The 26,159-nt window shown below is 36.7% G+C and overlaps 2 protein-coding genes across 2 annotated transcripts; one reads left to right on the forward strand and one right to left on the reverse strand.

Moving 5' to 3' along the window:
• Nucleotides 1-170: 170 nt before the first annotated feature.
• LOC128510604 (N-fatty-acyl-amino acid synthase/hydrolase PM20D1.2-like) lies at nucleotides 171-12,756 on the forward strand. Its single transcript, XM_053483018.1, has 13 exons — nucleotides 171-414; nucleotides 3,120-3,206; nucleotides 3,316-3,551; nucleotides 3,649-3,735; nucleotides 4,744-4,877; nucleotides 5,255-5,374; nucleotides 5,955-6,030; nucleotides 6,117-6,178; nucleotides 6,285-6,363; nucleotides 6,451-6,522; nucleotides 6,796-6,961; nucleotides 7,856-7,955; nucleotides 9,535-12,756. Exons 1-13 carry the CDS (start codon nucleotides 195-197, stop codon nucleotides 9,662-9,664), a joined length of 1,569 nt encoding a protein of 522 aa, XP_053338993.1. The 5' UTR covers nucleotides 171-194; the 3' UTR covers nucleotides 9,665-12,756.
• A 313-nt stretch (nucleotides 12,757-13,069) lies between these two features.
• Nucleotides 13,070-18,660, reverse strand: LOC128510605 (acidic mammalian chitinase-like). The gene is made up of 11 exons (XM_053483021.1): nucleotides 18,524-18,660; nucleotides 18,400-18,420; nucleotides 18,110-18,311; nucleotides 17,973-18,029; nucleotides 17,711-17,876; nucleotides 16,219-16,343; nucleotides 15,248-15,371; nucleotides 14,980-15,162; nucleotides 14,546-14,662; nucleotides 14,145-14,277; nucleotides 13,070-14,041 (listed from the first exon to the last, which is right to left on the reverse strand). The coding sequence occupies exons 1-11, from the start codon at nucleotides 18,546-18,548 to the stop codon at nucleotides 13,782-13,784; spliced, it is 1,413 nt and encodes a 470-aa protein (XP_053338996.1). The 5' UTR covers nucleotides 18,549-18,660; the 3' UTR covers nucleotides 13,070-13,781.
• Between the last annotated feature and the right edge of the window lie 7,499 nt (nucleotides 18,661-26,159).

A 26,159-nucleotide genomic window follows, 5' to 3' on the forward strand; every position in this document is an offset into this window, starting at 1 on the left:
AGGAATTAGGTATTTATATTTTTTAGGTAGTTCCAACTTGGATACTTGACGGATATTAAATTTTAATAAATCAGATGTTTGATTTTAAAATGAAAGCATTTTAGAGGGATTGTATTTCGCTTAGGATTTAGGTTTGATGAGCTTTGGTGCACAAACCTGGCAACCCGCTTTCCGCTTTTTACGCTCTCTGGAAAATGACAGCTCGCAGCGCTCTGCCGAAAATATGCAAATTTCTCAAAGTGGTGGCGTTAATTATGTTCCTTGCGCTGCTCGGTTTGTTTCTCGTGGTTACAGTAAGGACTTTCACAATAGAGGTAAACGCAGGACTTCAGCATGCACAGTGGGAAAAAACAGCGTTCGTATCGGCTGATCTAAGCGCCGCGCAGAGGGACGTCCTGCTCGCTAATTTCAAAGGTGACCGAGTTGCTGAGTTTATTCATGTAGCAGGGATTCAGTATGTGTGCGTGAAAACCAGGACATGTGCAACGCTGCTCTGTGCATAGGAAAATGATTCTAGTTATTGCTAAGAAACAACGAATGAAGTAAGAATAATGACTTTCCGCAGAATAGAAATACACTATGTTTCTTAGAAAGTGTTATGGGGTGAAAAGTGATTTTGCATGATTTCTGCAGTTTTCTCTTATAACATGGAGCAGGAGGATCTCCACACCAGAGTGCCTTACTGTACATGCAGGGGCTACAGGTGAACAGGTGGAGGGGTGGAGGAAGAAACACGTGTTGCAACACCTCATGACACATTGTGATCTGAGATCATTAAAAAAAAATCCTTTGATTATTCTTCCTTGTTGTGTAACGGTTTTGGACTCCACTAGGCTGCATTACAGTCTCAGTCTCCTTAATCTGGGCAGTTATTTAAGGTCGATTTTTTTCAGTCCAGCCTTCCTGAGAAAAACAAACAAACGATAAATCCCTTTTCCCCTGATCTTGTCTCGACCTGTTGTTGTCTCGAACTCTTCATTTTGTCTAAAACATGTTATTAAAGCGCCTCACCTACAGTAGGTGAAAGTAAGTTTTTAGACAGGATCATAACGCCATTTTTAAGAAAAATAATACTTAATGTTTCTTATCTCCTGATTCATGTTTTGGTTTTTGTAAATATGCATACACATTTATATTTTTAATCAGAGAAACACGTTTGCAAAATTCAGCTTCATGCCCTTTTATGTAGTGTCTGTAACTTTTAAATTCAGATCTTTAATCATTTTAATTGTCGTTCAGAAACTTGGCCAATTTAGATTTTACATGAAAAGACAATACTGGAAAAGTGTATTATTCTAAAATGCTAAATTAAGATATTTTAACATGAATTTGACATGGTTATGGGCTATGGATTTTTTAGTTTTTAAGCTGTTACCAAAAAAACTATTTAAATAATTTTCAAAGGTCATAAAACTCAAACTTGCACCAATTTTAGTATTAATGCTTATAAAGAAATATCAATAAGTTTCATTTTTAATTATTAGTTCAAGTTCAAGTAGACTTTTATTGTCATTTCAACCATATACAGTTCAGTACACAGTGAAACGAAACAACGTTCCTCCAGGACCAAGGTGCTACATACAGTACATGCCACAACATAAATTAACAACACACTTACTGGAACCAGATAGCTAAGAGAGATCTAATTAGCTGGCTCAGATCGACAGATTTACATTTTTAAGTTAAGCTAAAAAAAACGATCTATTTCTATTATAAAAAAGAGAAAAATATACAAAAAAGGGACAACAATAGACAACAAACAACAAAGTGCACGTGCAGATGTGCAAACAAATAGCTACAATACAACGTAACACGTTAAAGTAAATTTTTTGTGATGAGGTATGAATTGAGGTAGTGGTAAGAGTAAACAGTAAATAATTGACATTTCTAAATAGCAGCAATGATTTAAAAAAATATTGTGTGCAAATAAAAAAATATTGTGCAAATATTGCGAAGAGCGGTTCAGGTAGGTAGGTATGAACAATTGTTAGATGGTTGTAGATCAGGGTGATTGTGCATGTGTGTGTGATGTTATTTAGTTTATCTGAATGATTTGTGTGTCAGTGTGTGTGTGTGTGTGTATGTTTATCAGTCCAGTCCCTTTGTGTTGAGGAGACGAATGGCTTGTCGGTAAAAACTGTTACATAGTTTGGATGTGAGTGCCCGAATGCTTCGGTACGTTTTTTCCAGATGGCAGGAGGGTAAAGATTGAGTAAGAGGGGTGTGTCCGGTCAGCCACAATGCTGGTGGCTTTGGGACATTATCTCTATTTGGACAGAATGATGAGTGGGAGTTGCCCCCCTTCTCAGCTGAAGAGATGTAGCGTATTATTGTTTAAAGCGAGATTAAAATAAAAATGCTGAAAATTTTTGTTGCACATATAAAATCATCTCTCCAAACCAGAGATCTGTTAGAAAAGTTGTGGAAAGTATGAGGGGTGTATAAGTCAAACCAGGACATTTGATTGCGTAGAATAAATGAACACAGTAACAAGAGTAAAATCTTCCTTTTTTTTCTCTATATAAACCCTTTGCTACATTCATCCCAGTGTTTCACTAGTGTTTGGATATCATCGAGGTAGAGAGAGGGGTCCTCAATACAGTAAAGTCGTGATCAGACTTCCTGCTTTATGTCTGAACCACTGGCCTCCCAGGAACTCCTTTAACAGCCCAAAAATGTGGAAGTGACTTGGAGCGAGATTGGGACTATACGGTGGATGTGGCAGTAACTTTCATTTGAGTTCCTGTGCAATTATTATTATTATTTTTTTTTTGTGAATTATTGTGTGTGCAGTTCCCACAGGCAGATGCAACTCTTCCACAGTTGGCAACAAGTTATTCATCGATGTTCCACTTGCTAAGTGGACATGCTGTATGCTGGACATATCACCTTTTTTTTTGTGTTTTCACCATTCCAATGTTTTTCCTGCGGCTGAGTCTTATCATCATAGTAAACCATGTAAATCTGTTTTTCTGTTGAACCTTTATTCACAAGACATTTCATCAGGAGTCCTAGTTTGACTTGAACGCCTCTTGTAATTAACAAAATAGTATTCTTTAATGTTGAATTTTATAAAAACTACCTTAACTACCTGTAAAATCCTGTTTCTTTTTTTTTAGAGGCCATTCGTATTCCTACCGTGTCATTCTCAGACTCTCACCAGAATATAAGTGCTCTGCAAGAGTTCGGTCATCTTCTAAAAAGAGGTTAGACCTTATTATGGTTTGGACACAGTGCCAATTTTAAACGTTTCAAAATTTCCTTTTTATTTGGGATCTCACTGCATCCATAAATTTTATTTCCTTCCTCTTTCAGTCTTCCCAACAATCTTCTCATCCAGTTTGGTTAAGCATGAGGTGGTGGAGAATTACAGCCACCTGTTCACTGTGTCAGGCACCGATCCTGAGCTGGTGCCCTACATGCTGCTGGCACATATTGACGTGGTGCCAGCCAGTGAGAATGATGGGTGGGAGTTGCCTCCCTTCTCAGCTGAAGAGATGAATGGATTTATTTATGGACGAGGGACCATTGACAATAAACAGGCTGTCATGGTATGAAGGGCCTAGAGGGCAACAATTTTCTTTGTGGGTTAAAACAGTGTTACATTTGTCTGTGCTAAACTGAATATGATTTTATCTACTGCTGAAGGGGATCCTTCAAGCTCTGGAGTACTTGTTGGAGCGAGGATATGTTCCACGGCGAGGGTTTTATGTTGGCCTGGGTCACGATGAGGAGGTGAGACTTTCACATACATTAACAGACATGCTCCAGCCCCTCCTTAGCAGTGAATTTATAATTATTATAATTTTTTATAATTATATAGGACAATATTCGTAAAATCTATTATAAATATCAAATTATTAATTAATGATTCTTATTCATATTTAAATGGGTAAACCACACCTATTTAAATGAATGGGGAGCCTTCTAAACTCAAAAATGCTGAAGGACCTAGCTCTATTTGTTTAAAATGTATAAGGAACTGTTTATTAATATCAAATTATATTTCATGCATATGATGGAATCCTAGCCATGCTATTGCTTTTTGGGAATAAAGGCGGCATTATCAACAGATTAACCCTTATAATTAATTTTAAATCCTTAATGCATTAAATGATTTAATACAAATTTGATACAGGGAGTGTCTGACTGGACATATTTTAGGACCTGGAAGTATTCAAACAAAATCAGTTCTGCGATATTAAACTGTTTTCGGAATTGTTTCTGTAGTGCTTCGGTAATTTCAGGGTTCTGGTACTAAAATCAGTTAGTACAGACCCGCTAATGACCCACATTTCATTGAAGTTTGCCTTGTACCGCTAGGGTTGGAGGGGGTTCGAATCTTGCTACAGAGTCCATGGTCTTTGTATGTTTCCCTGTCCTTGGAGGGTTTCCTTTGGGTATTTTGGTTCCCCCTCAGTCAAATGACATGTACAGTAGATTAATGAACATTTTCAATGTTTGATTGGTTGTGTGTGTGTGCGTGTGCGTGTGCTTGTGCCCTTCGATGAGCTGGCACCCCATCCAGTGTGTCCCCTGTGCTCTACACAGAATAAACACTATAGATAGTGGATAATGAATAATTGACATATGGCATTTTACTGTGAAAATAATAGAATACCTGGCCATATTCCTCAGTGACCATGACAACATTACACACATTCTACATGCATTTTTTTTGTATTTTAAGCAAACACATGGATAGCAGTTGTAATTATATTTGACCTTGTCTTGTCTGTACAGATCAGCGGCAATGCTGGAGCAGCAAACATCGTCAAAGTGCTAAGGAGTCGTGGGGTGAAATTACAGTTTCTTGTAGATGAAGGCCTTGCAGTACTGGATGGAATTATAAACGGTCTAAATGGACCAGCTGCACTGTGAGACCTTATTTATAAATTTATTCATAATAAATTTATTAAGCTAAATGCTTTTTAGAATGTTGGAAAGACTGCAATATACAAGTTACATGTTTTTATTTTCATTGTCGCGTACTATGTGTAGAATGATCAGAATGTGTCAGTATTTGACATCTGTTTATCTACCCTTCTATTTATTCCAATTCGGTATTTAAGTGTTTCAAGTAAAAGAAATCCTTTAATTAAGCGTAAAACATGAATATATTTTTTCTAGGCCTCTTTTTAACCCATCTTTACCAAGGGTGCCATCATTTTTTGAGCTGTAACATATAAAAATATCCCTGTTATTTTATGATTTTACCTAGGTGTTTTTCATAATTTGTATTTGTTTGTTGTAGGATTGGTGTCACTGAAAAAGGGCAAGCCACAATAAAGCTGAGTGTCAGTATGAAGCCAGGTCATTCCTCCATGCCTCCCAGGCAGAGCAGCATCGGCATCCTGGCTGCTGCTGTCACAAGGTAAAGTGTAAGCCGTGCACCCTGCCTTAAATTTTCTTCTTTTGAACATATCTGTGAGACAAAGTTTTATTGAAGCTGTTCCCATGTCCTCGCTAAAGCTGGTTCAATGTGTATAGTACATACCCACTTATTCTTAGTCTAAAAAAATTATCCCATCTAATCAAATGAATGATACAGATGCGGATCTATCTATTTGTCTGTTTAAAGAAATTTGTGAAAGCGTTCTACAAAGAATTTCTTCAGTAACTACTTTATCCTGGTCAAAATTGTGGAACATGTTATGGATTGTGTATTACCCATCACAGGGCACCCCACACATATTCTTGAATTGAATTGAATGGACATAGCATAGCGTACTGTAGCATGTTTTTGGGATGTGGAAGAAAAGCTACCACACTGCCTTACAGAGATAAATGTAACATTAATTGGATATTAAATTAGATTTCCATGATTATTGACTTTTCCCTTTGGTTTATGAAGATATGTGTTCAAATTCTTGCAGATAATAGCTTATTAAGATTTATACAATAAGATTTGATTAAGAAAGCTAAGATATTCATGAGTACTGTTCTGTGTGCAGGCTGGAGGATTACCCAATGCCTAGACTGTTTGGCTCCGGCCCTGAGCGAAGCACTTTTGAACACCTTGCACATAAGGTAACTCTTGAGAGCAGAAAACCACATTGTAAAACAGTGAGATTATGTGAATGCATTTAATTAATCCTCTGTGGTTTGTGTTGCAGTTTGCCCTGCCTTTTAGATTCATCATGTCCAATTTGTGGCTTTTCATCCCATTAATGAGCAGGTCATAGATATGTTACTCTGCACTGTACAACACATGGTGCTAACTATTCAATAATCTTGACACCGATTATTTATGTACCTGACCTAAACAGAAGTGTATTTTTCAGGGTAATGGAGAGGAAGCCTGATATGAATGCTTTTGTGCGGACTACTACAGCAGTCACCATGTTCAACTCTGGTGTGAAGGTAGAAAACTGTTCTTTCTTCTGTAATACAACCATAGACTAATTATTTAAAATTATGCAAGCTTTCTCATTCTCTCTCCATCAATAGGTCAACGTCCTCCCATCGTCTGCTGAGGCTTTTGTGAACCTGCGCATTCACTCTGCCCAAACACTGCAAGAGGTCAGAGATTATCCTGTTGCAGTCGACATGTGGACTTTGTGCGGTTCGCTTTGAATGCTTTATTGCTTTATTATTGTACAGATCCTTTAGTATGGTTTAACAGGTAAAGTGAATCTAAATCCCCTTTCTGTTATTTCAAGGATGGATTTCATGGTGCAAGTTGTTGAACATGAATTGCAGCCATTATATTACAGTGTTAAAAAAAAATGCCTGTCATCTGTTTTCCTGTCATTGTTCTTTTTCTTTTTCTCCTTTTCACTTGCTCTTCTGTAGGTATTGGAGTTGATTGAATACACCATATCAGATGATCGTGTAAAAGTGAATCTGACAAACGGCTTTGACCCCCTCCCTGTCAGTTCCTTTGACGAGCAGTCGTTTGGTTTTCAGATAATTAAGAAGACCATATTGGACATGTTTCCTGATGTCACTGTTGCTCCAGGTGAAATTTTTTTTTTTGCTCATGCAATTTACAGTAAGTGGCTCTCAATCTATATAATACATATTGTACAGTATACAGTATATATAGGTGATATAAAGACGGCCAATATATTATATCTTCATTCCAGTTATTAGCAGGATAAACAATGATCTCCCTGTTTGGGTTTTCTGTTGCTAGTTTCCTTTTTTTTTTTTAAGAGAAGCCAGTGTCTGTCATTAACGTTTACTGTACATCTGTGTGGGTTTTGTTTTAATTTGTTAATCTGACCTTCTTTTTAAAAATTCTTAGTCTTGACTTTTGGACGAAAATTTTGCACTTTGACAATTATTGCACCAATATTGTGTGGCCAAATGTTTCATCAAATGTTTGACATCTAACCATTATACTCATACATTATGTGAATTTCTGAAGTTGGTAATGTTCCACATTTGCAGTTATAACTGCCAGTCTTCCGGGAAGGCTCTCCACAAGATTTTGCAATGTGGCCTCAGGAATTGGCCCTTTCAGCCATAACAACATTAGTGAGGTCAGCCACAGAGATGTGTGTGTGTGAGGAGGCCTGGGGTGAAGTCTCTTTATTAGTTCATCCCAAACACTCACATTTTTCCACACCAGCCTTGACACACGTATTAATAGACCTCAGTTTGTGTCCTTTAGTTCTAGTAAAGTACAATGTAATGTTACAGCATACAGGTGGAAAGACATTCTATAAAACGGTGTGCTTTTACCTACACATACTTTTGGCCATACAGTATAGTTGTGTATATCTGTTGGCTTGATTGTGCACTACTGAAGCTATTAGCTAAGGGCAAAGGTTGATTTAAAAAAAAAAGAGGTGTAATTTAAACCAAAACAGGGTTAATCATTGTTTTTTTTGCTCCTGTTGCCCTGCAGGCGTCTGTGTTGGCAACACTGATAGTCGACATTATACACCTCTGACCAAGAACATTTATCGCTTCAACCCAACCTGGTTCAAACCAGGTGACCCCCAGAGGTAAGTTTATATCTAAGAAGGTTAAAGAAGAATTGTGTTGATGGAAACCATGGTTCTTTGGAACTCATGCATAAAAGAATTCTGTAGCCCAGATTAATTAACACGGTGCAGTTCCTTTATTGTGTACTATTGTATACTGTATATAACATCACAGTTACTTGAATACTGCCAGCCTTTAAGTTGCATTAATAAGTGCATTTGTTAGGGAATATTTTGCATAGTTTTTTTTTATATTGATTGACAAATCTTTCAGCAATGCACACAAACACTGCCTAAATGTAACATTGTAGGTTTTTTAAACTATACATAGTTGTAGAATATCTAGACCTCACTGCTGTCAATTGACCCATGGCACAAGGTCCAAAGATTAGTGCTACAGTACTACAGTATGTGGCCATGGCCAAGGATTCAGTAGTCTATATGTTTAACCACTTCCCGAAATGAAATATCCTAATATTTTTATATACTAGATTTTTGATTTTCATGAACTCTAAGCCGTAATCATCAAAAGGCTTGAAATGTTTTACTTTATGTACAGTATGATGAATCTGGAGTATATGAGTTTTACTTATTGAATTAAATTACACAAAAAAAGCTTTTTACAGTATTCAAATTCTTCAAGATGCACTGTGGTGTAGCGGTTAATACTATGGCCTCACTCCTCTACGGGTGAGGTTTTGATTCCCATCTTAGGTCTGTTCGTTTGGGTGGAGTTTGCATGTTCTCCCCATGCTTGATTGATTTTCTCTAGGAAATCTGTTTTTTTCCCACAGTTCAAAATCATGCAGAGTAGGCTAATTGACATTTTAAAATTTCTTCTAATGTGTGTGTGTGTGTGTGTGTGTGTGTACTGCAATGGGCTGCCATACCATCCAGGGTGTACCTTGCCTTGTGCCTTGAGTCCCCTGTCATAGGCTCCAGACCTCCCATGATCCCATACAGAATAAGTGCTACTATATAGTGAATGAGTGAGAGATTTATCAGTAGCCATTGTGTATAGCTATTCATATGCAAGTGTGATGAATAATGATTCACTTGCTAACGGATGGCTTTTGCATATAAATTTCAGTCTTTGTTCTTGATTCACTTTTATAAATTGTACCCCGATCTTGAAAAAGAGACACATGCTTAATGAGAGACAGACAGCAGCAATGCACAAAAGGAGAAAAGGCCTGATATGGGCTTTCTTGTGTGACATAGAAACACTTTGGTAATCTTTATTTACTTGTAATCTTGTGCTTACTGTTAAAATAAATTTTTGGAAGTGAAATGTACAGTACTGTATCCACAGTACAGTTCTGACCTGGCCAGGCCAGGAAATACCGTGTACACTCTCTAGCTGTGAGGTCGTTTAGGTAAGCAGTGGCTTTGTTAAATTGTTCGCATGCTACACAACAGCACTATACAGGGTCATGTATATATACTTACTCATACAAACAGTATCTCTTTAAAACCTCTTAAGCCGCCATATACCCCTGTGTCTTTAAATCCCAGCAGCATGGCAGAATAAAGTTCAGGATGGACTGTCAGCTATCATGATCTAAGATCATCTCTTTCTTTATTTTATATTCATCTTTAGATTCCACGGCATCAACGAAAGGATCTCCATCAAAAACTACGAAGAGCTTGTGCTTTTTTACTTTCGACTCATCCAGAACTGTGACATAAAAAAACTACCACAATTACACATCAGCGAACATGATCTCTGATTTATTCTTGCAGCATGTGTTTCAGACCGCTTTAATGCAATCGTTCATATTTTAAGATAGCATTGTAATGAAAACATGCAGAGGTTTTGATATGCAAGTCAATCTGCGAGTTGGGATTAAACACAGCATCTATTTTTACGCTCGGTTTATTTTACATTTTGTCTGAATTTCTTTATTAAACAATTTGACTTTGGAGTACAGTATTTTACTCAGGGGTATCCAATCTCAGGGATCATTTTAAATGCAGTGTGATGTACAAATGAATAATACTTGCAAACTTTCAAAACAAACATGACTAATGTTTTTAAGGCCAAAATATGACAATAATTCAAGTGCTGTATATGTGCAGATAAGCTGTGTTGCTGTAAACACTATAAATAAAGGATGTTAAAGAAAGCTTAGACTGTATGGCAAAAAGTTTGTGGACACCTAAACATCATTCCTAATTCACTGTCACTTTGCTTTTATAATAATCGCCACTCTTCTGGGAAATTTTTCTACTAGATTCTGTTGTTTGACTGTTGGGATTTACCTTTAGCATTCTAATTAGTTGCATTGAGGTGCAGACCACTGGAATTCCTCCACTGCAAAATTGGCCAGTCCTGACTTCATGGAGCTCGCTTTGTGGACATGGGCACTGTCAAGCTGGAACATGTTTGAACACCTGATGCCATTAATATAACACATAAATCTTGTACAAATTAGGTACCATATTTAGCTAGTTTGCAGCCTGGTAAGGCAAAAAGTGAAAAATCACACAATTACAATCACTTGCCACTTTATTCTGTACATCTTGCTAGTACTGGTTTGGACTCACTTTCGCCCTTAGAACTGCCTTTTTTGGCAAAGATTCAAGAAGGTTGTGGAAACATTCCTTGAAGATTCTGATCCATATTGCCATGATGGCATTGCAGCTGCTGCAGGTTTTTTGGCTGCACATTCACAATGTGACTGCCGTTCCATCATATCCCGTATTGGATTGAGATCTGGTGATGCTGGAGGCCATTTGAGTACAGTGCCATGTTCAAGAAATCAGTTTGGGATTATTTCAAAGTTTTTTTAATCACATTTCCCCCCATATTGATTCATGCCTAAATGTATTGAGTTGCTGCCACATGATTGGCTGATTAGGTATTTGCGTTAACAGCCAGTTATGTTAACAGTTGTATGAATACATGGCTAATATAATTTAAGGATACAGAATCATTGACAAAAGAGTTTGATAATAAGGAATACATAACTGCACAGTCTCACGCCCCACATAAAGTGTGGATTAAATTTAAATCTTTTGGTCTCTGTCTTCACTTTCTTGTCAACGTAATATAAAGGTCCCATGCCTGTGGTTACACACAGTTCAATGAATATCATCCCAAGACATTTAAGTAAGAAAGAACGAATTTCTGTGTCCTAAGACATAGAGAAGGCAGAGAAATTAACTTTCTTAAAAGTCAACAGTGTTTACAATTTACAATTTGAAACTAATGTAATTGGTTGTTCACCTTTGCAATCTACCGTAGCTTTGACAAATGCATCTGCAAGGGATTTTAAACACACCCTCAAGTGTGCGCACACCAAGAGATACCATGGTCACTTCAAGGACATGGCACATGTGGCAGGGCATTTAGGCCACCACCAACTACAGGACAATGACCCCTGCATGTGACAAGGATGTCTTTCTTACAGATGCACTGAATAGCTTCTATGCCCAGTTCAAGGTACAGAATGACATGCTGGTAAAAAAAAAAAAACACCCTTTCCTTAAACGACCAGGTACTCTGTCTTACTACAGCTGATGTGAGGAAAACTCAACCCAAGAATGGCTGCTGAGCGAGACACCATTCCTGGCAATTTTCTCACAGACATCTTCAACTTCTTCCTGAGCAGTGTTGCCATTCTGACATGCTTCAAGTCCATGACTATTGTTCTCATACCCAATAGTCTTCACTGTCCTGTTGCACTCTCATCCACCATTACGAACTGCTTCAAGAAGCTGGACATAGGCTGCATCATGATCCTTCTGCCACCCTCAGTTGAACTCCCTGCAGTTCGTGTATCATCCTAACAATTCAACAGATAATGCCATCGTCACCACCCTCCATCTTTTACTCACCTGGGAAATAAAGACAGGCATGTTCAAGTGCTGTTTATAAGCTTCATTTCAGCATTTTACACAATCATTGCTCAGCACCTGCTCAAAAATTTAAGTCTTTTGGAAATGAACACCTCCAGTCTGTCCAGCAGCACCACATTTAGCACTGGGGCCCGCTGGAATGGGTGCTCAGTCCACCACTGCTATTCAATCTGCTGACTCACAACTGTGTAGGAATGCACAGCCCGAAACACATCATCAAGTCCTGGGATTACCAGACTGTGGTGGGTTTCATCAGCAAGAATGGCGAGTCAACATACAGAGGTGAGGTGCAGCAGTTAAAGGACAAGCTGTGTATGAATATGGAGAAAAACTAAAAAGATTATGATTAATGACTTATCACCAGTTTCATAACCAAGGCATAACCTAGAGGTAAAAAAAAGCCCAACTACCTTCTCCTATCCTCACTACATTCTACAGAAGACTTTTGAGAGCATCTTAAGCAGGTGCATTACTGCCGGATTTGGGATCCGCGCCGTCATGGATCATAAGACACTGCAGCACAAATTGGAGACAACTGAGAAGATCATCGGGGTCTGTCTTTGCTCCATCATCTTCCTTAGTTAGTTTTTGTTAATTTATGTGTAATTTATGTTAGTACTATCTGTCTTGTCTCTGCTAGCCAGCTAACTAGGCCACTTAGTTAGCTAGTTGAGTTTCTCTGTTAATTTATGTTGTAAATTTATGTTGCATGTAGCACCTTGGTCCTGGAGGAACGTTGTTTCGTTTCACTGTGTACTAACTGTATATGGTTGAAATAAAGCCTACTTGGACTTGAACTTCATAGACATAGGCCACCAGCATCACCAGCAGGGCCACACACTCACCCCTTATACACTTTTTACTCTTCTTGGAAAAAGTTATATTTTTGGGATTGTTTTGGACACCATTCTATTTCAGTCTTTTTGTAATGATTTTATTTTTATTTAGTTATTTTTTTAGGATAAGCTGCTGGGATGCTACAGCTGTCGAAGAACGCTACAGTGGCCACACCTGAATCTTTGCAACATGCAGGTTGTCTCTGCCTATAATGCATTAACAATCTGGGTGACATTCAACCCAGACCGTGTACTTGCATTGTTAATTGTGTTCTAGTAGATACTGATTACAATCATTAAACAATCATTTATCATAAATAAATAGTTATGATCATTATGTTTATCGTTATGATCATTACATTTATTTTAAATAAATCAATACATCATTACTAATTACAATCATTAAACATACATGTTCTACATTGTTGGAAATTGAGATAAAAAAAATATGGGTAAATTGGAAAATGAAGTAAAATTTTATTTCAGAAGTGTGTTTGAAACCCCAAATATGTACCAGGTCAAATTGACCCGAGGGATGCCAGAGGGTCACAAAAGTAAAGACAAAACAAGGGTTAATTAACATCCCAAAGGTATATATATATAATATAAATGCAGTGAAACCGCAGTTTTTAAGACTTAAATATTAAAAATAGTTTTTTGCCCATAATGTATAGTGCACTGATTCAGATGTGTATGATCCTTTTCTAAATTACCTGTCAGAAATCAAACCTGTGTTTTACAACTGTGAGGTAAAATAAAAGGAATGCATGCATTGTTACAAAATTTTCAAGTGTTTTATATAGTTGATGACATGAGAAAAACAAGCTAAATCACTGAATAATGTACAGATGTCAGTTTGATTAGAGGAGTAAATTAATTATTTAGTTTGCAGTATTCAGAAATGTCTATTTTTGGAATAAAACTCACAACAAAGAGCATCTTAACTTGCTTGTATGCCTGGGTGATGCTATATATTGAGTCATGATTGAATTATGTAAAAAAAATATTTACATTTATAATTTTAAAGAACGTGCTTACAGAGAGATTAATAAAATGCTTGCACGGCTACCAGGCCAGGTGTGTATTCATGTACAAACAAATCTACATCATACAATCATTTCTACATAATCAAATTAAATAACAATTTGTGTCATATTAATGGCCAGTTACAGCACTGGCACGTCTTGTCATAAATGGTGCCAGCAGGGCAGTGTTTAACAAATTTTCTTCCAGCAGCACAATGGATGAAAGATTGAATGTTAGTAGGATGTGGGTAGATACCATCTTTCTTAGATGCACAATAATGTGGATGTTGACCTGCAACTGTGAGATGATCCTCAACAGGAGGAGCAGGGGGTGGATTGGGATGATCTATAACGTGAGAAGCAGTAGGACCTTCAGCAGAAGTACCTTCAGCATGAGGAACAGAAAGACATTTAGAGAACATAAACTCAGGGGAATTTGTATAAGCAATAACAGTTTTGTTGATAATGACACATTTTAATTTATATACCATTGTTCAGAAGGTTCTTCAGCAGGCTGATGAAAGGGTATTTACCCAGGCCACAGAACTGTCCAGTAAAATCATCTAAATCAAGAGCCCACACAAAGGCTCCTCCAAAATGATTTTCTTTTAGGTAGGCCATCTGAAACAGAAATGATACAGAAATTAACTGCTGTTGCTCCAAAAATAAAAATCCTTTTCTAATTTCCTGTTCCTATTTCTAATTTGTGAATAAGTTCAATGCTCCATAAGATCCCACTTCATTTAGTTTCTACTTGGACTACAATACCCTGATGGAATTATTAGATGTATGTTGATGTACACAGGCAATACGAATAAAAAAGATTTTTGCACCAGACGGAGTTTGACCTTATTCTTGAATTTTTCTTCGGACTCTTGATTAATCTTACCTTTATCTCATAGCTCTGCTTGTTACCAAAGCCAACCCACTGATTCCCCTTTGTGGCATAGGGTACTTTTTGATCCTCAATCCACTGTGTACTGGCTCCTTCAAGGAAGCTGCAGACCTAATATGAAATAATCCCTCAGTAGTCAAACCAAGTCAAGACATTTTATTTGTATAGCACTTTTAAAACAACACCAGTTGACCTTTACTATTAACATGAATTGATAGAAGTTGCCCCTCGTTACACCACTGAATTACTTAATAATCCAGAAATACACTAAGATTTTTTATTTTACTGTGCAAATATGAAGTCGAAGCTCCAACTTCAGTTTGTTTTTGTTTAGTTGTAAAAACTAAACTAAAGTACTTTAATTTAATTTTCTAATTAAACAACACAGTAAGTGTAAGTGGCTGATGCACAGTAAGTTGTGTACAAACCTCATAAAAAGACAGGATGCCTGACTCTCTGGTGTACTTGCCAGCAGAACCAGGACCACTCGATGGAGCTCCCAGGCCACTCTCTTTAGATGACAGTTGGAATGATCTGCCATATGTAGCAAAACCCATCCTCAGCTTCTCCACTGGAGCACCCTGATTCTTCCAGTATGTCATAGAATAATTCTGCAAAATCAGAAACAAAAAGTTGTTGTGTATATCTGTTTGCCGAGATCAGGTAAAAGTAAAAATTTTGAAAGTTTGTCTTTACAGTATTAAGGTAGATTTCGTCTCCTGTTTCCTGAGACCATTGATACAGAGGACTGTTGTGTCCAGTGAAACTCTCCCAAGACCCATGATAGTCATACGTCATCACGCAAATGAAGTCCAGGTACCTGTATGATAAATAGAATTACCGGTGACATTGTAAACCAAATGAAAATTTATTTCTATACGTATCTTAATGTTTTAAATAATTACAAATATATTTCATAAGGAGATTCTACAACTTTTACACTTTTAATATTTTTTTTAAAAAGCTGTTTGTCTGGCAGGGAATTTAGCTTTTTTAGAAATTCTAGAAAACTAATACCTGGCCAATAAAAAAAACTGCAGACACTAACAATTTCATTGGATCACCTTTATCTTTGATTATTGTCTGCATGTACATCATCACTGTTTCAACAATGTTATGAAATTTCCTGCCATTTATTACCCTCCTGAGTTACTGTACATCAATTTTTGGCTGGTGAGTCTAATCGGTCTGTAATCTCTTCTTAAGCACATCCTAAAGACTTTTGATGGAAGTCAATTCATATATGAAAATCATTCCTCATTCTCAATTGATAACAATCACTCTTTCAAAATTTGAGCCAATAAATCTTAGGATTGTTGTCCTGAATTATAGCCATGTCATCGGGAGGAAAAAATATTTGATGGGATAACTTGATCTTGACTTCATTTTAATGCCACATAACATAGCTAAGTCTAGACCTAACCAACTGAAGCAATTTATGCAGTGGACATTATGCATGACCAAAGAAAGCTAATCATTGTATGAGTTAGGGTAAAAAGAATTGTTGACAGTTTAAACATATTTATCACTGCAGTAATTATTCTGTTGAAGGCTCTTATTTGCTTACTTAATGGTAAGCTTTTTGGCACAGGTATTATATTTAACTACTAAATGTATACTAAATTTAATACAGTTTGATTTCTTTCAGCTTATCTAAAATAGACTACTTGGAAATCTCAGCAATTTCATATCCAGTATCCATAACTGATTTCCCAGCAGCCACCGCAGCTGTGAGCATAAGCTGAGAACGTCCAGTAGCACTGCTTTCTTCTTCATAGGCCTGTCTAAGCTCCTACAGGGAAAATGTGAGAGAACAAGGAAACAGACTCAGCATATAAGCAAGCTTGGAAATTGTACACAAATGTCATATGACCATATATTAGGCAGGAATTAAATTGAAAGTTTTGTTTTAAAAAAAAAAGAAAGAAATGTAATTTATGTAATTCTTTTTATTACATAAATGTAATTTATGTAATAAAATATTATTGTTACACTTGATTAAGACTTTTTCAACCACGGTAAAAAAAAAAAGTCACATGCTTATGTTAACAAAGCTCATGAAGTAAAACAAATTGAGTGCATTCATTAAAAACATTTATAAAGTATGTTCCTATTTAAAGCTTGTCAGTAGGTTGAGGACCGCAATATCATTGTAACCCATTAGAGTTTCCTCCAGCTGCATATCACCTTATCTAGGCCATATTTGTCAAAGAAGACTATAGTGATAAAAAAATGGCATATATAATACAAGAATATGACTTTGTAAGAGGATCTATGTTAATATATGATAACAAGTAACCAATCATGTTTTGTATTGTTTGTTTTCTGATTTATGATTGATTCTCATAAACGTTTGGCTAAAACATGTCGCTAAAAAGTGTCTTACCTAGGTGAAAAAGTGAATTTTCAGGTAGGATCATGTAACACCATTGTTTATAATACTTAATGCTTCTTATCTCCTATCCCATGCTTTGTTTATTATAAATATGCATACACATTTTTATCAGATAAAAAAAAACACATTTACTAAATATAATGTCATGCCCTTTTATGTAGTGTCTGCAACTTTTTTTCTATTCAAATGATCTAAGAATCCAATGATCCTAATTATCATTAGCTGGCTAATTTAGATTTTTACAAAGACATAAACCTGAAAAAAGTATATTATTCTAAAGTGCAAAATTGTTAGGAAATTGCATCATGAATTTGACATGATTACAGACAATACATATTATCTGTTTTTTAAGCTTTTACCAAACACTACAGCTTTTTAAAAAAGCAACAGTTTTACCACTTCCACAGTTAGTTTTTTTTATTTAAGTGTCAATACATCTCTCCAAAACAACGGAAGTTAGCAACTTGAAATTTTTAGGGAAGTAAGATTGGTCACTTCCATGTTGCATGAATTAGCTTTTTTTGGCAAACACATTTTCTATATTATATGTATAACAAAAAAAAATGTAATTAGCACCAATACTGTGTTTTGGAAGAGTAAGAGTCCCTGGTAGTACTCTAAGGTAGGGTATGTTAAATAAGATGAGACTGGCTAACTGGGCTTGTAAGCAATTGCTGACTAAATAAAAATATTAACTTGAGCACATTTAAGCGGTTGGAAGTAAGGTTTCTTTTTATAGGTGAATCTTTACTACACATACTGACCTGACAGAGCAAAGTGAATCTTTGCTTATCCTCTGGAGGACTGCCACGAGCCCCAGGATATTCCCAGTCTAGATCCAATCCATCAAATTCATATTTTCGGAGAAAGCTGATGGACGATTGTATGAATGTATTTCTGTTTTCTTTGGTGGACACCATAGTAGTGAATCTGGACATAAAATGTAGGTATTTCTCTGTCTTTCTTTTTACATTTGCAGAAATTCAACAAACTATTTTGCAGCAAAACTTTGAGAGCAAAACCTACTGAGCTGTTCCAAAATTCCATCCCCCAACAGCCAAAAGTGTCTTCAAGTCTGGATTACTAGTAAATTAATTAGTATTATTAAAATGTAATTTTTATATAGGTTATATAATTATTTACCCAAAAGAAGAAAAGCTCACATTTGCTTTAGACTGTTGAATGATTTGTAGAGAGTCTCATCGTTCCACTCGTAGGTGACCAGCTGATTAGAGTTAATGCTGGCGAATGCATAGATCAGATGTGTGCACAGGAAGGGATCAATGTCGGACGGTACATACTTTACAGGATCAGGTCTGTATTGGGACCAGTTGGTGAAGTAACATATAAGTTCATAGGCTGAACCTAATTTTTAAACAAAAATAGTTTAGTATGTTAACCTGATGAGTAAAAACAAGGTAAGGATTTTTGAAAATTTTCAGAGAAATCTCACCAAGATGAATAAATAATAAGCCTGTAGGTAAAACAAATATAATGTGCAGTGTTCAAACATACAGGATACAAATTCCAGAAAAGGTCAACAAACAAAAGTTAATGAATGAATACAAGATCAATACCTGCAAGTGGAATAAGTCCCTTCATTGTGGCTGCAGCTTCGCACTCCTACCTTCTGAGTGGAAGAAACAAACTAGAACTGTGTTGATTTATACTGTAGCAGTGTGAGTGAGCTTGTGAGCAGTAACCAATCAGCAGTGTGCGTTTTGCATAATGAGAACTGTTATTAACTGCCATTACTTTATGAATTTTTATTATTTTGAAAGAAGTTCCTTTTTTTTTTTACTATTTTGCAATCTTTTTTCACAATTAAACAATCAACAAAGCAGCTACAAATATGCCTGTTTTTCCGCTCCTGTTTCTGCCTACAACAGTATGTGAAGGATCTTGTGACAGTGACAAGCAGTGATTCATGTGTAGTCTCCCCTAAACACTGTCATATGTCCCTTCTTTGCAACATTTATTATTTCTAAACAATGACTTGCACTTTTTATGCCTTTAGCACAACATTAATAATTCCAAAACTGCTAACAAACTATACAGTATGTGGCAGAAAACCCTAATAATGCTACTGTTATTTAATGGTCCTTATGCCTTTAATCTTCTTCTGGAGAACAAAGCCCTCATTTTTAGGCAGATCATAAAAAAAGAAGTGAGAAAAGAAGTGGTGCATTAAAAAAAGAAGTGGTTTGTGAAATGTCACCTAAATCATGTTTCACAATATTTCTTTATAATCTATTTCCCTTTCATTAGAAAAAAAAATCTTTTTTGGGATGTCTACAATCTAATTAGATTGAATGCATAGAATGCATGTCTACAATCTAATTTTTCTGTATTTTTCTTCTAAACTAATTCGTTTTATTGTGACTTATTATTTTACACAACAGGTATGCAAACATGAAATCAACAGCCAAGAATTTCACTATCTTCATGCAGTCAAAAACTGATTTCTAGTTTATTAATAATTAAGTCACTTTTTCTCTTATTCTCTTTATTAATTATATAAATATATATAATTTCAACACAGTTGGATTCATGTAAGTATTCAATATAGATTCAATATTACCACACACCAAAATGTTTTACGCTATTCATTTATGTTTATGCTTAATGCTATTCATACTGTTGGTATGTTTAATAAATCTCCCCAAAAATCAAGCCCTATGCAGTCTACAGTGAAAAACTCCCACGAAATTAGTGTGGTTTACAGAAACATATATACAGTGCCGTGAGTATTTGCTGAATTTTTCTTTCTAAATTTTGCATACAGTATTTGTTACACTAAAATGATTGAAATCATCAAACTAATTTTCATATCACAAAAAGTAAATACAAAATGTAGTTTTTAATTTATGATTTCATTTATTAAGGAAAAACGCTGTCCAATTCTGCTTGTCCCTATGTAAAAAGGTAATTGCCACCTTGCTAAATCATAAATGAACTTTTGGAAAGCTAAGTTAAATTTCACTTGCTGTACCCAAATCTGCTAGTCCTGTTGAATCAATAAATCACTTAAATAGAGCCTGTATGACTAAGTCAGGCATGCTAAAAGTTCTTTAAAAAGTAACAATACGGGGGCGCTAGAGGGACCTCGCCGAAGATGGCTGCATAATCTGTTAGCTTCGCGCCAGTTCCCTTTTTTTTCTAATTTATCTTTCAGCTAATTTGACGCAAACTTGAGGTCTATCGCTCTTACATTAAACATCAATGTCTGAGATTAAAGAATCACCTGAGGATCATCATCCTCCCTGAGAAAGCGGAAGGATCTGACCCTATCGCGTAATATCTAACAAGGATGTTGCCGAAATGGCTGGACCTTACTCCTGAAACACGCTTTGAGATTGAAAGATCTCACAGGTCTCTTGGCCCGGTGCCGGAAGCAAACCATGCTTCACGAAGTGTTTTGGTGCGTTTTGTACGCTATGTGGACAAGATTTGATACTGATTTGAGTTGATACTGCAAGCAGTGCGGAAAAAATGGTACATCGGTCATAAAGGGATTCAACTGCGCTTCTTCCAAAATGAATCCACCAAGGTGCTGAAGAAACGCCGGGAGTTCGATGATGTCAAAAAAAAACTGTCTGCTCATGACATGTTCAGAGGCTTTGCTTATCCTGCCAAACTTTGTTGTCTTAACGGAACTCAGATGCATCTTTTTTCTCCCCAGCCAAAGGCATGAAGTTTATGAAAACATTGGAAGATAAGTAATGCCAGAAGGGTACAATAGATACAGGTATACCAAACTGAAAGTTGTTGGTTCTTTTATAGACTTTATTTATGGTGTTGACTTTTAACAATAATCTGAAGACAATTTATTTGAAAAATAGATATGTGGCCAGAATAAAGATAGTTTCACTATTTTTTTTCTTCTCTCTTTCCTTCTTTTTGTTTTTTATATTATAACCGTTGTGAAAGAAAAGAGATCCTTTTTTTGTGGAACGATCACTGGTCAAACGTCTAATCCTCAGGTATTGGGTTTACGCGAAGGGAACTGGTCTGTAGCGCTTGCGCACCTCCTATGGGTATAACTTCAGTATGTACAGTATTACTACTTGGTATGGGCTGTTGCTATCTTATGCTTGCTGCCGGTCGGGTACAGTAAAGTTTTGTCTCTCTGGGTGTGCCTCGTCGTTTGGGGACGAGGCCGGAGGGTAGGGAGAGGAGGTTTTGGGTTCAATATGTTATGTTTTGTGTTCTAAAATACAAAAATCTTTCTCGTCGGTTTTATATATGTCTTAGGTATGATGCAGTCTTAAACTTACAGCTTTTTTTGTGTTTACTTTTCTCTGTTTCATGACTACGTACAATACGACCAGGGTTATTACATGGAATGTTAAAGGGCTGGGACATGTGATTAAGAGGAAAAAAATATTAACCTATTTGAAAAAACAAAGAACTACTATCGCTAATGCGTTAATTACAGGTACAGTATATGGGCAACCTATCACTATAATGTTTACGCTCCAAACGAGGATTCCCCTGAATTTATATCTAAAGTTATACTTTTGATTAATCAGTACTGCAAGGGCTTGGGACTGTATGCTGGTGACTTTAACTGCGTCATGGATCAAAAAATGGATAAATCCACCTCAGAAACACTCACTCACCCTAGAGCATCCCTGGTCCTCAAGAAACTTTGTAACGAGTCTGAAATCTCTGATGTTTGGAGAGAATTTAATGGGGGAAGTAAAGAATACACTTTTTACTCTAATCCCCATAGCTCATATTCTAGATTAGATTACATTTTGATCCCCATTCAATATCTTCATGCAGTATCTGCATGCCAAATTGGCTCAATTGTTTTGTCTGATCATGCTCCAGTCTACATAGACATGATGCTAAACGTACACAGGACCACAAGGGTCTGGAGATTTAATTCTTCCATGTTAAATGATCTATCATTTTGTGATTCAATTCGGGAAGGGCTAAAAAATTATTGGACAGATAATGAAAATTCGCCAGTATCATCGGCAACTATTTGGGATGCTGCTAAAGCTACAATTAGAGGTCATATCATATCTTATACCTCTGTATACAAACGAATTTGGTCTAGAAAAAAGGCAGGAGTTAGAAGTATCGAGACTGGAATGTTTACATAGTACAGCCCCTACTCAAACAAACTGGGCTCAACTATGTCAAGCAAGAGCAGAACTTAATCTGGACCACACAACCCACATTAAAAAACTTTTTTTTTTTTTTAAACAAACGTACCATGAAATAAACCTAATAAATTATTGGCCCATCTAATTAAAAAAAACATAGAATAAGAGAACAATTAAATCAATGAAGACTTCAAATGCGTCAATTACATATGATGCTGCTTCAATTGACAAATTATTTAAAAACTTTTACAAAACATTTACTGCTGGACAATCTGATATTACTGAATTCTTAGATAGAATTCCTCTTTCAACTATTTCTGATAAAGATAGGACATTTTTAGATTCACCTTTGTCGCCAGAAGAAGTTTTTAACGCAATTCATTCTATGTCGTCAAATAAATCTCCAGGCCCGGACGGGTTCCCTTGTGAATTTTCTAAAAAGATACAGATTGGTCTGAAATATGTAACAATTTGTTCTCTAAATGTACTTCATTGAAAGTTTATTCATGAACTCAATTATAAATTCATTAACAGAACGTATCTCACACCTTTACGTCTGAGAAAGATTTATAGAAACTCCTCTGATCTTTTTTTAACTGTAAAAAATGCAAAGAAACATTCCTTCATTGTTTTTGGTATTGCGACAAAATAATTTCTTTTTGGAAGAAAGTACATAATTTTATACAAAGGCTCTTTAAGTTAAAATTGTGTTTTTTTTGGAATTCTATTTATTATATGGTGGAGTAGAGAATGTGTTGGACTTCCACACCAAGCACTTTGTGCACACCAAGTTTCAAATTTTGGTTTATTTGGCAAAGAAATTCATACTTCTATTGTCATCTCCTCAGGTACCATCTTTTAAAATGTGGTTGTCTCAAGCATGTACATTATTTCCTCTCGAGAAACTCACCTATGATATACATCAAAAGTCTGATGATTTTTGGCTGTTATGAACACCTTTTTGGTGCTACATTAATAATTTCTCTTGACTCTCTATTCTATGGCGCATATTGAGTCCCCAGCCTGATTGTGTTAACTTGTTTACTCGTTAGTATATTTCCCATCATTTCTTACTGTAAAGCTGAGACTGTATTTGTATGTGCATGTGTATTAAAATAACCGACGATTAATAATAATAAAAAAAAAGCAACAATTTTGCACCTAAAGAAATTCAAGAACCGCAGAGAAACAAGTTAATTGCTTTGGGATCCGAATGAACCAAAGTAAAGGTCATTATCCACAAATGGGAAAAAAAAGCAACAGACTTCAGGAGTACACAGAAACTGTCACTGCCTACATCAACAAGTGCATTGATGATGTAACAGTTGCAAATTATTACTGTCCAGGCAAACCAGAAACCGTGGCTAAGAGGGGAGGTCTACAGACTACTGAGTGAACGGAATGCTGCCTTTAAATCTGAAGACGCAGTGAGCTTGAAGACAACTAGGGCCAACTTAACCCGTGGCATCAAGCAGGCAAAGAGACGACAGCAGAGACACACAAAGCCTGTGGCACAAGATACAGACCATCATCGATTACAAGCCCCAGACATGTGACAGCTTTATCTCTTTGCTGAATGAGCTGAATGCATTCTTCGCTCATTTTGATAAACACAACAGCACCGCAGCACAGAAATGCCCACTTCCTCTCGGCGACACGGTGAAGGGGCTCTTCCCAGACAGCATAACGAGATCCTTCCGCAGGATCAACACCAAAAAAAAGCCCCGGGTCCTGACAACATTCCTGGCTGCGTACTGAGAGACTGTGCAGGGGAACTCACTGATGTCTTTACAGACATTTTCAACATATCTTTAAAATCAGGCTGTTATCCCCACATGCTTCAAAACTACCAACTCAAGTCTACCCTCCCCCTTTGCTAATGAGTCAACTCGGTCCAATCGAAAAATGATGCCATTTCTACTGCCCTCCACTCGCTTACCCACCTAGAAAACAAAAACTCATATGTTAAAATGCTGTTTGTTGACTTCAGCTCAACACAATCATCCCACAACAGCTCACTCACAAACTGATCCAGCTGGGGCTCAGCATCTTGTGCAACCGGCTTCTGGACTTCCTAACCGGCCGACGGGTCAGCAATAACACTACCAGCACAACTCTGAGCATGTCCCCCCCGCCCCCCCCGCCGCCCCCCCAAGGATGTGTGCTTAGCCCCCTCCTCTTTATGCTGTTGACTCATGACTGCACACCATCTCACAACTTCAACCTCTTGATCAAGTTTGCGGATGACACGACTGTGGTGGGTCTTATTAGCAACAAAGATGAGTCTAACCACAGGAGTAAAGTGAGCTGCCTGGCCAGGCGATGCACAGACAACAATTTCTTTCCTGAACATGGAAAAGACAAAGGAGTTTGTCGATTACAGGAAAGTGCACACCCAGCACTCTTCTCTGACCATCAATGGTGAGACTGTGGTGAGGGTGAGCAGTACCAAGTTCCTGGGTGGGCACATTACAGAAGATCTCTTCTGGACCAACAACACTGCAGCACTGGCCAAAAAAGCACAGCAGTGTCTCTACTTTCTCCAGTAAGTACACCTCTAAAAAGCCAAATAAATACAATACAAAATAAAGGTTTTGGAGTAGTCTTATGACTTAAATCTGATTGAGATGCTTTGGCATGACCTTAAATAGAATAAACCCTTTAATGTGGCTGAATTAAAACAATTCTGAAAAGAAAACTGGGTAAAAATTCCTCCACAGTGTACGTATGTGTGTTTGTATGTATGTATATGTACAAGTGCAACTCTCCTATTTTATCATGGCTGGGGTTTGAGCATTGGGTGGGAATTTAACCCAGGGCTTTCACATGGCAACCTAGCAAAGCCACTAATGCCCCTTACTATGTCATCAAATAGTTCAGCCTCAAATAAGTCAGAAACTAAATGATATACAGTGGGAGCCACATCAAACAGCCGCCTGGAGCATGACAGGTCCATGACAGGATCATGACAGAATGTGATCCCCCGCGATAACGTAGTTAACAATGCCCCGCCCCATAAACGCCCCCATGTGCTTTCTAAAAAGATGGTTGCAATGCTGTATAATCCCCCCAGATTAAGCACTGACTGCTTCAGTTAACTGCAGTGTCCAAGCAGCCGTATATAACATAACTCACGTCATCATAGTTTCATAAATAGATGATGTGGTAAAAATAGAGGGAAAAAACTATTAATAAAACAGATTTAAATCACTCAATACACAACCCATGATGCTTGTGCTATTTTAATTAATAAATTAATTAATAAAACTACTTATTGCAATATTTTTCATGACATCCTTAATAATCCTTAAAGACATGGTAACATCTGTGATTTATCTATACCGGTCGTTGTAGGTACGGAATACAAACGCGGGCTATGTATAGTATTTTACATTACGGTCTAATTTATCTATTTCCGTTTAATATTTTGCTGCAAAGTAAAGCTTAAAATTTAACTTCAGCTTGGGTTTGTTTTCGTTATATTTTTGATGTTTTCGCTGATGTTTTTTTCGCTGAGTCAAAAATTGGCATAACAAGTCGTATAATAGCACATAATATTATGAACAAATGTCTGTCCAGGGATCAGTATTTCTTTAGTCATTTAACCAGCATAACGTTTCCCCATCAAAGATCTGATGGGACAATAGATCACTTATCACAACTGTGAAAAGATCGTCAGCAGAGACAGATTAAATCCCCATAAACATTCACACTTGAAACCAATACTAAAAGAACTAAACAGTTCCAGAGGGTTAGCGCAGGACAGGATACACCTACAGTTTACTACTGTATTTTTCACTGCTTATATATTTTTACCATAGTTTCATTTGGTTTTACATGATTTTATGTGCTATTTGTGTGTGCGTGTATGTGTGTGTATGTGTGTGTGTGAGAGAGAATGAAAGAGAGTGAGCGCGTGCGCGAGAGAGGGCTTATATTGTGATTTGTCCAAGGTTACTAAAGCCTGGCTTACTACTACTAATAAAAAATATTTCAATGTAACCCATGGGTCTCAATCACAAAATCAGCCAACGCTGTAAACAGATGACACAACGAATTATATACTCTGAAACGTTCATTTGAACGTTGAAGCACA

Source organism: Clarias gariepinus, chromosome 22, assembly GCF_024256425.1.
Source record: "Clarias gariepinus isolate MV-2021 ecotype Netherlands chromosome 22, CGAR_prim_01v2, whole genome shotgun sequence".
NCBI classification, from domain to species: domain Eukaryota; kingdom Metazoa; phylum Chordata; class Actinopteri; order Siluriformes; family Clariidae; genus Clarias; species Clarias gariepinus.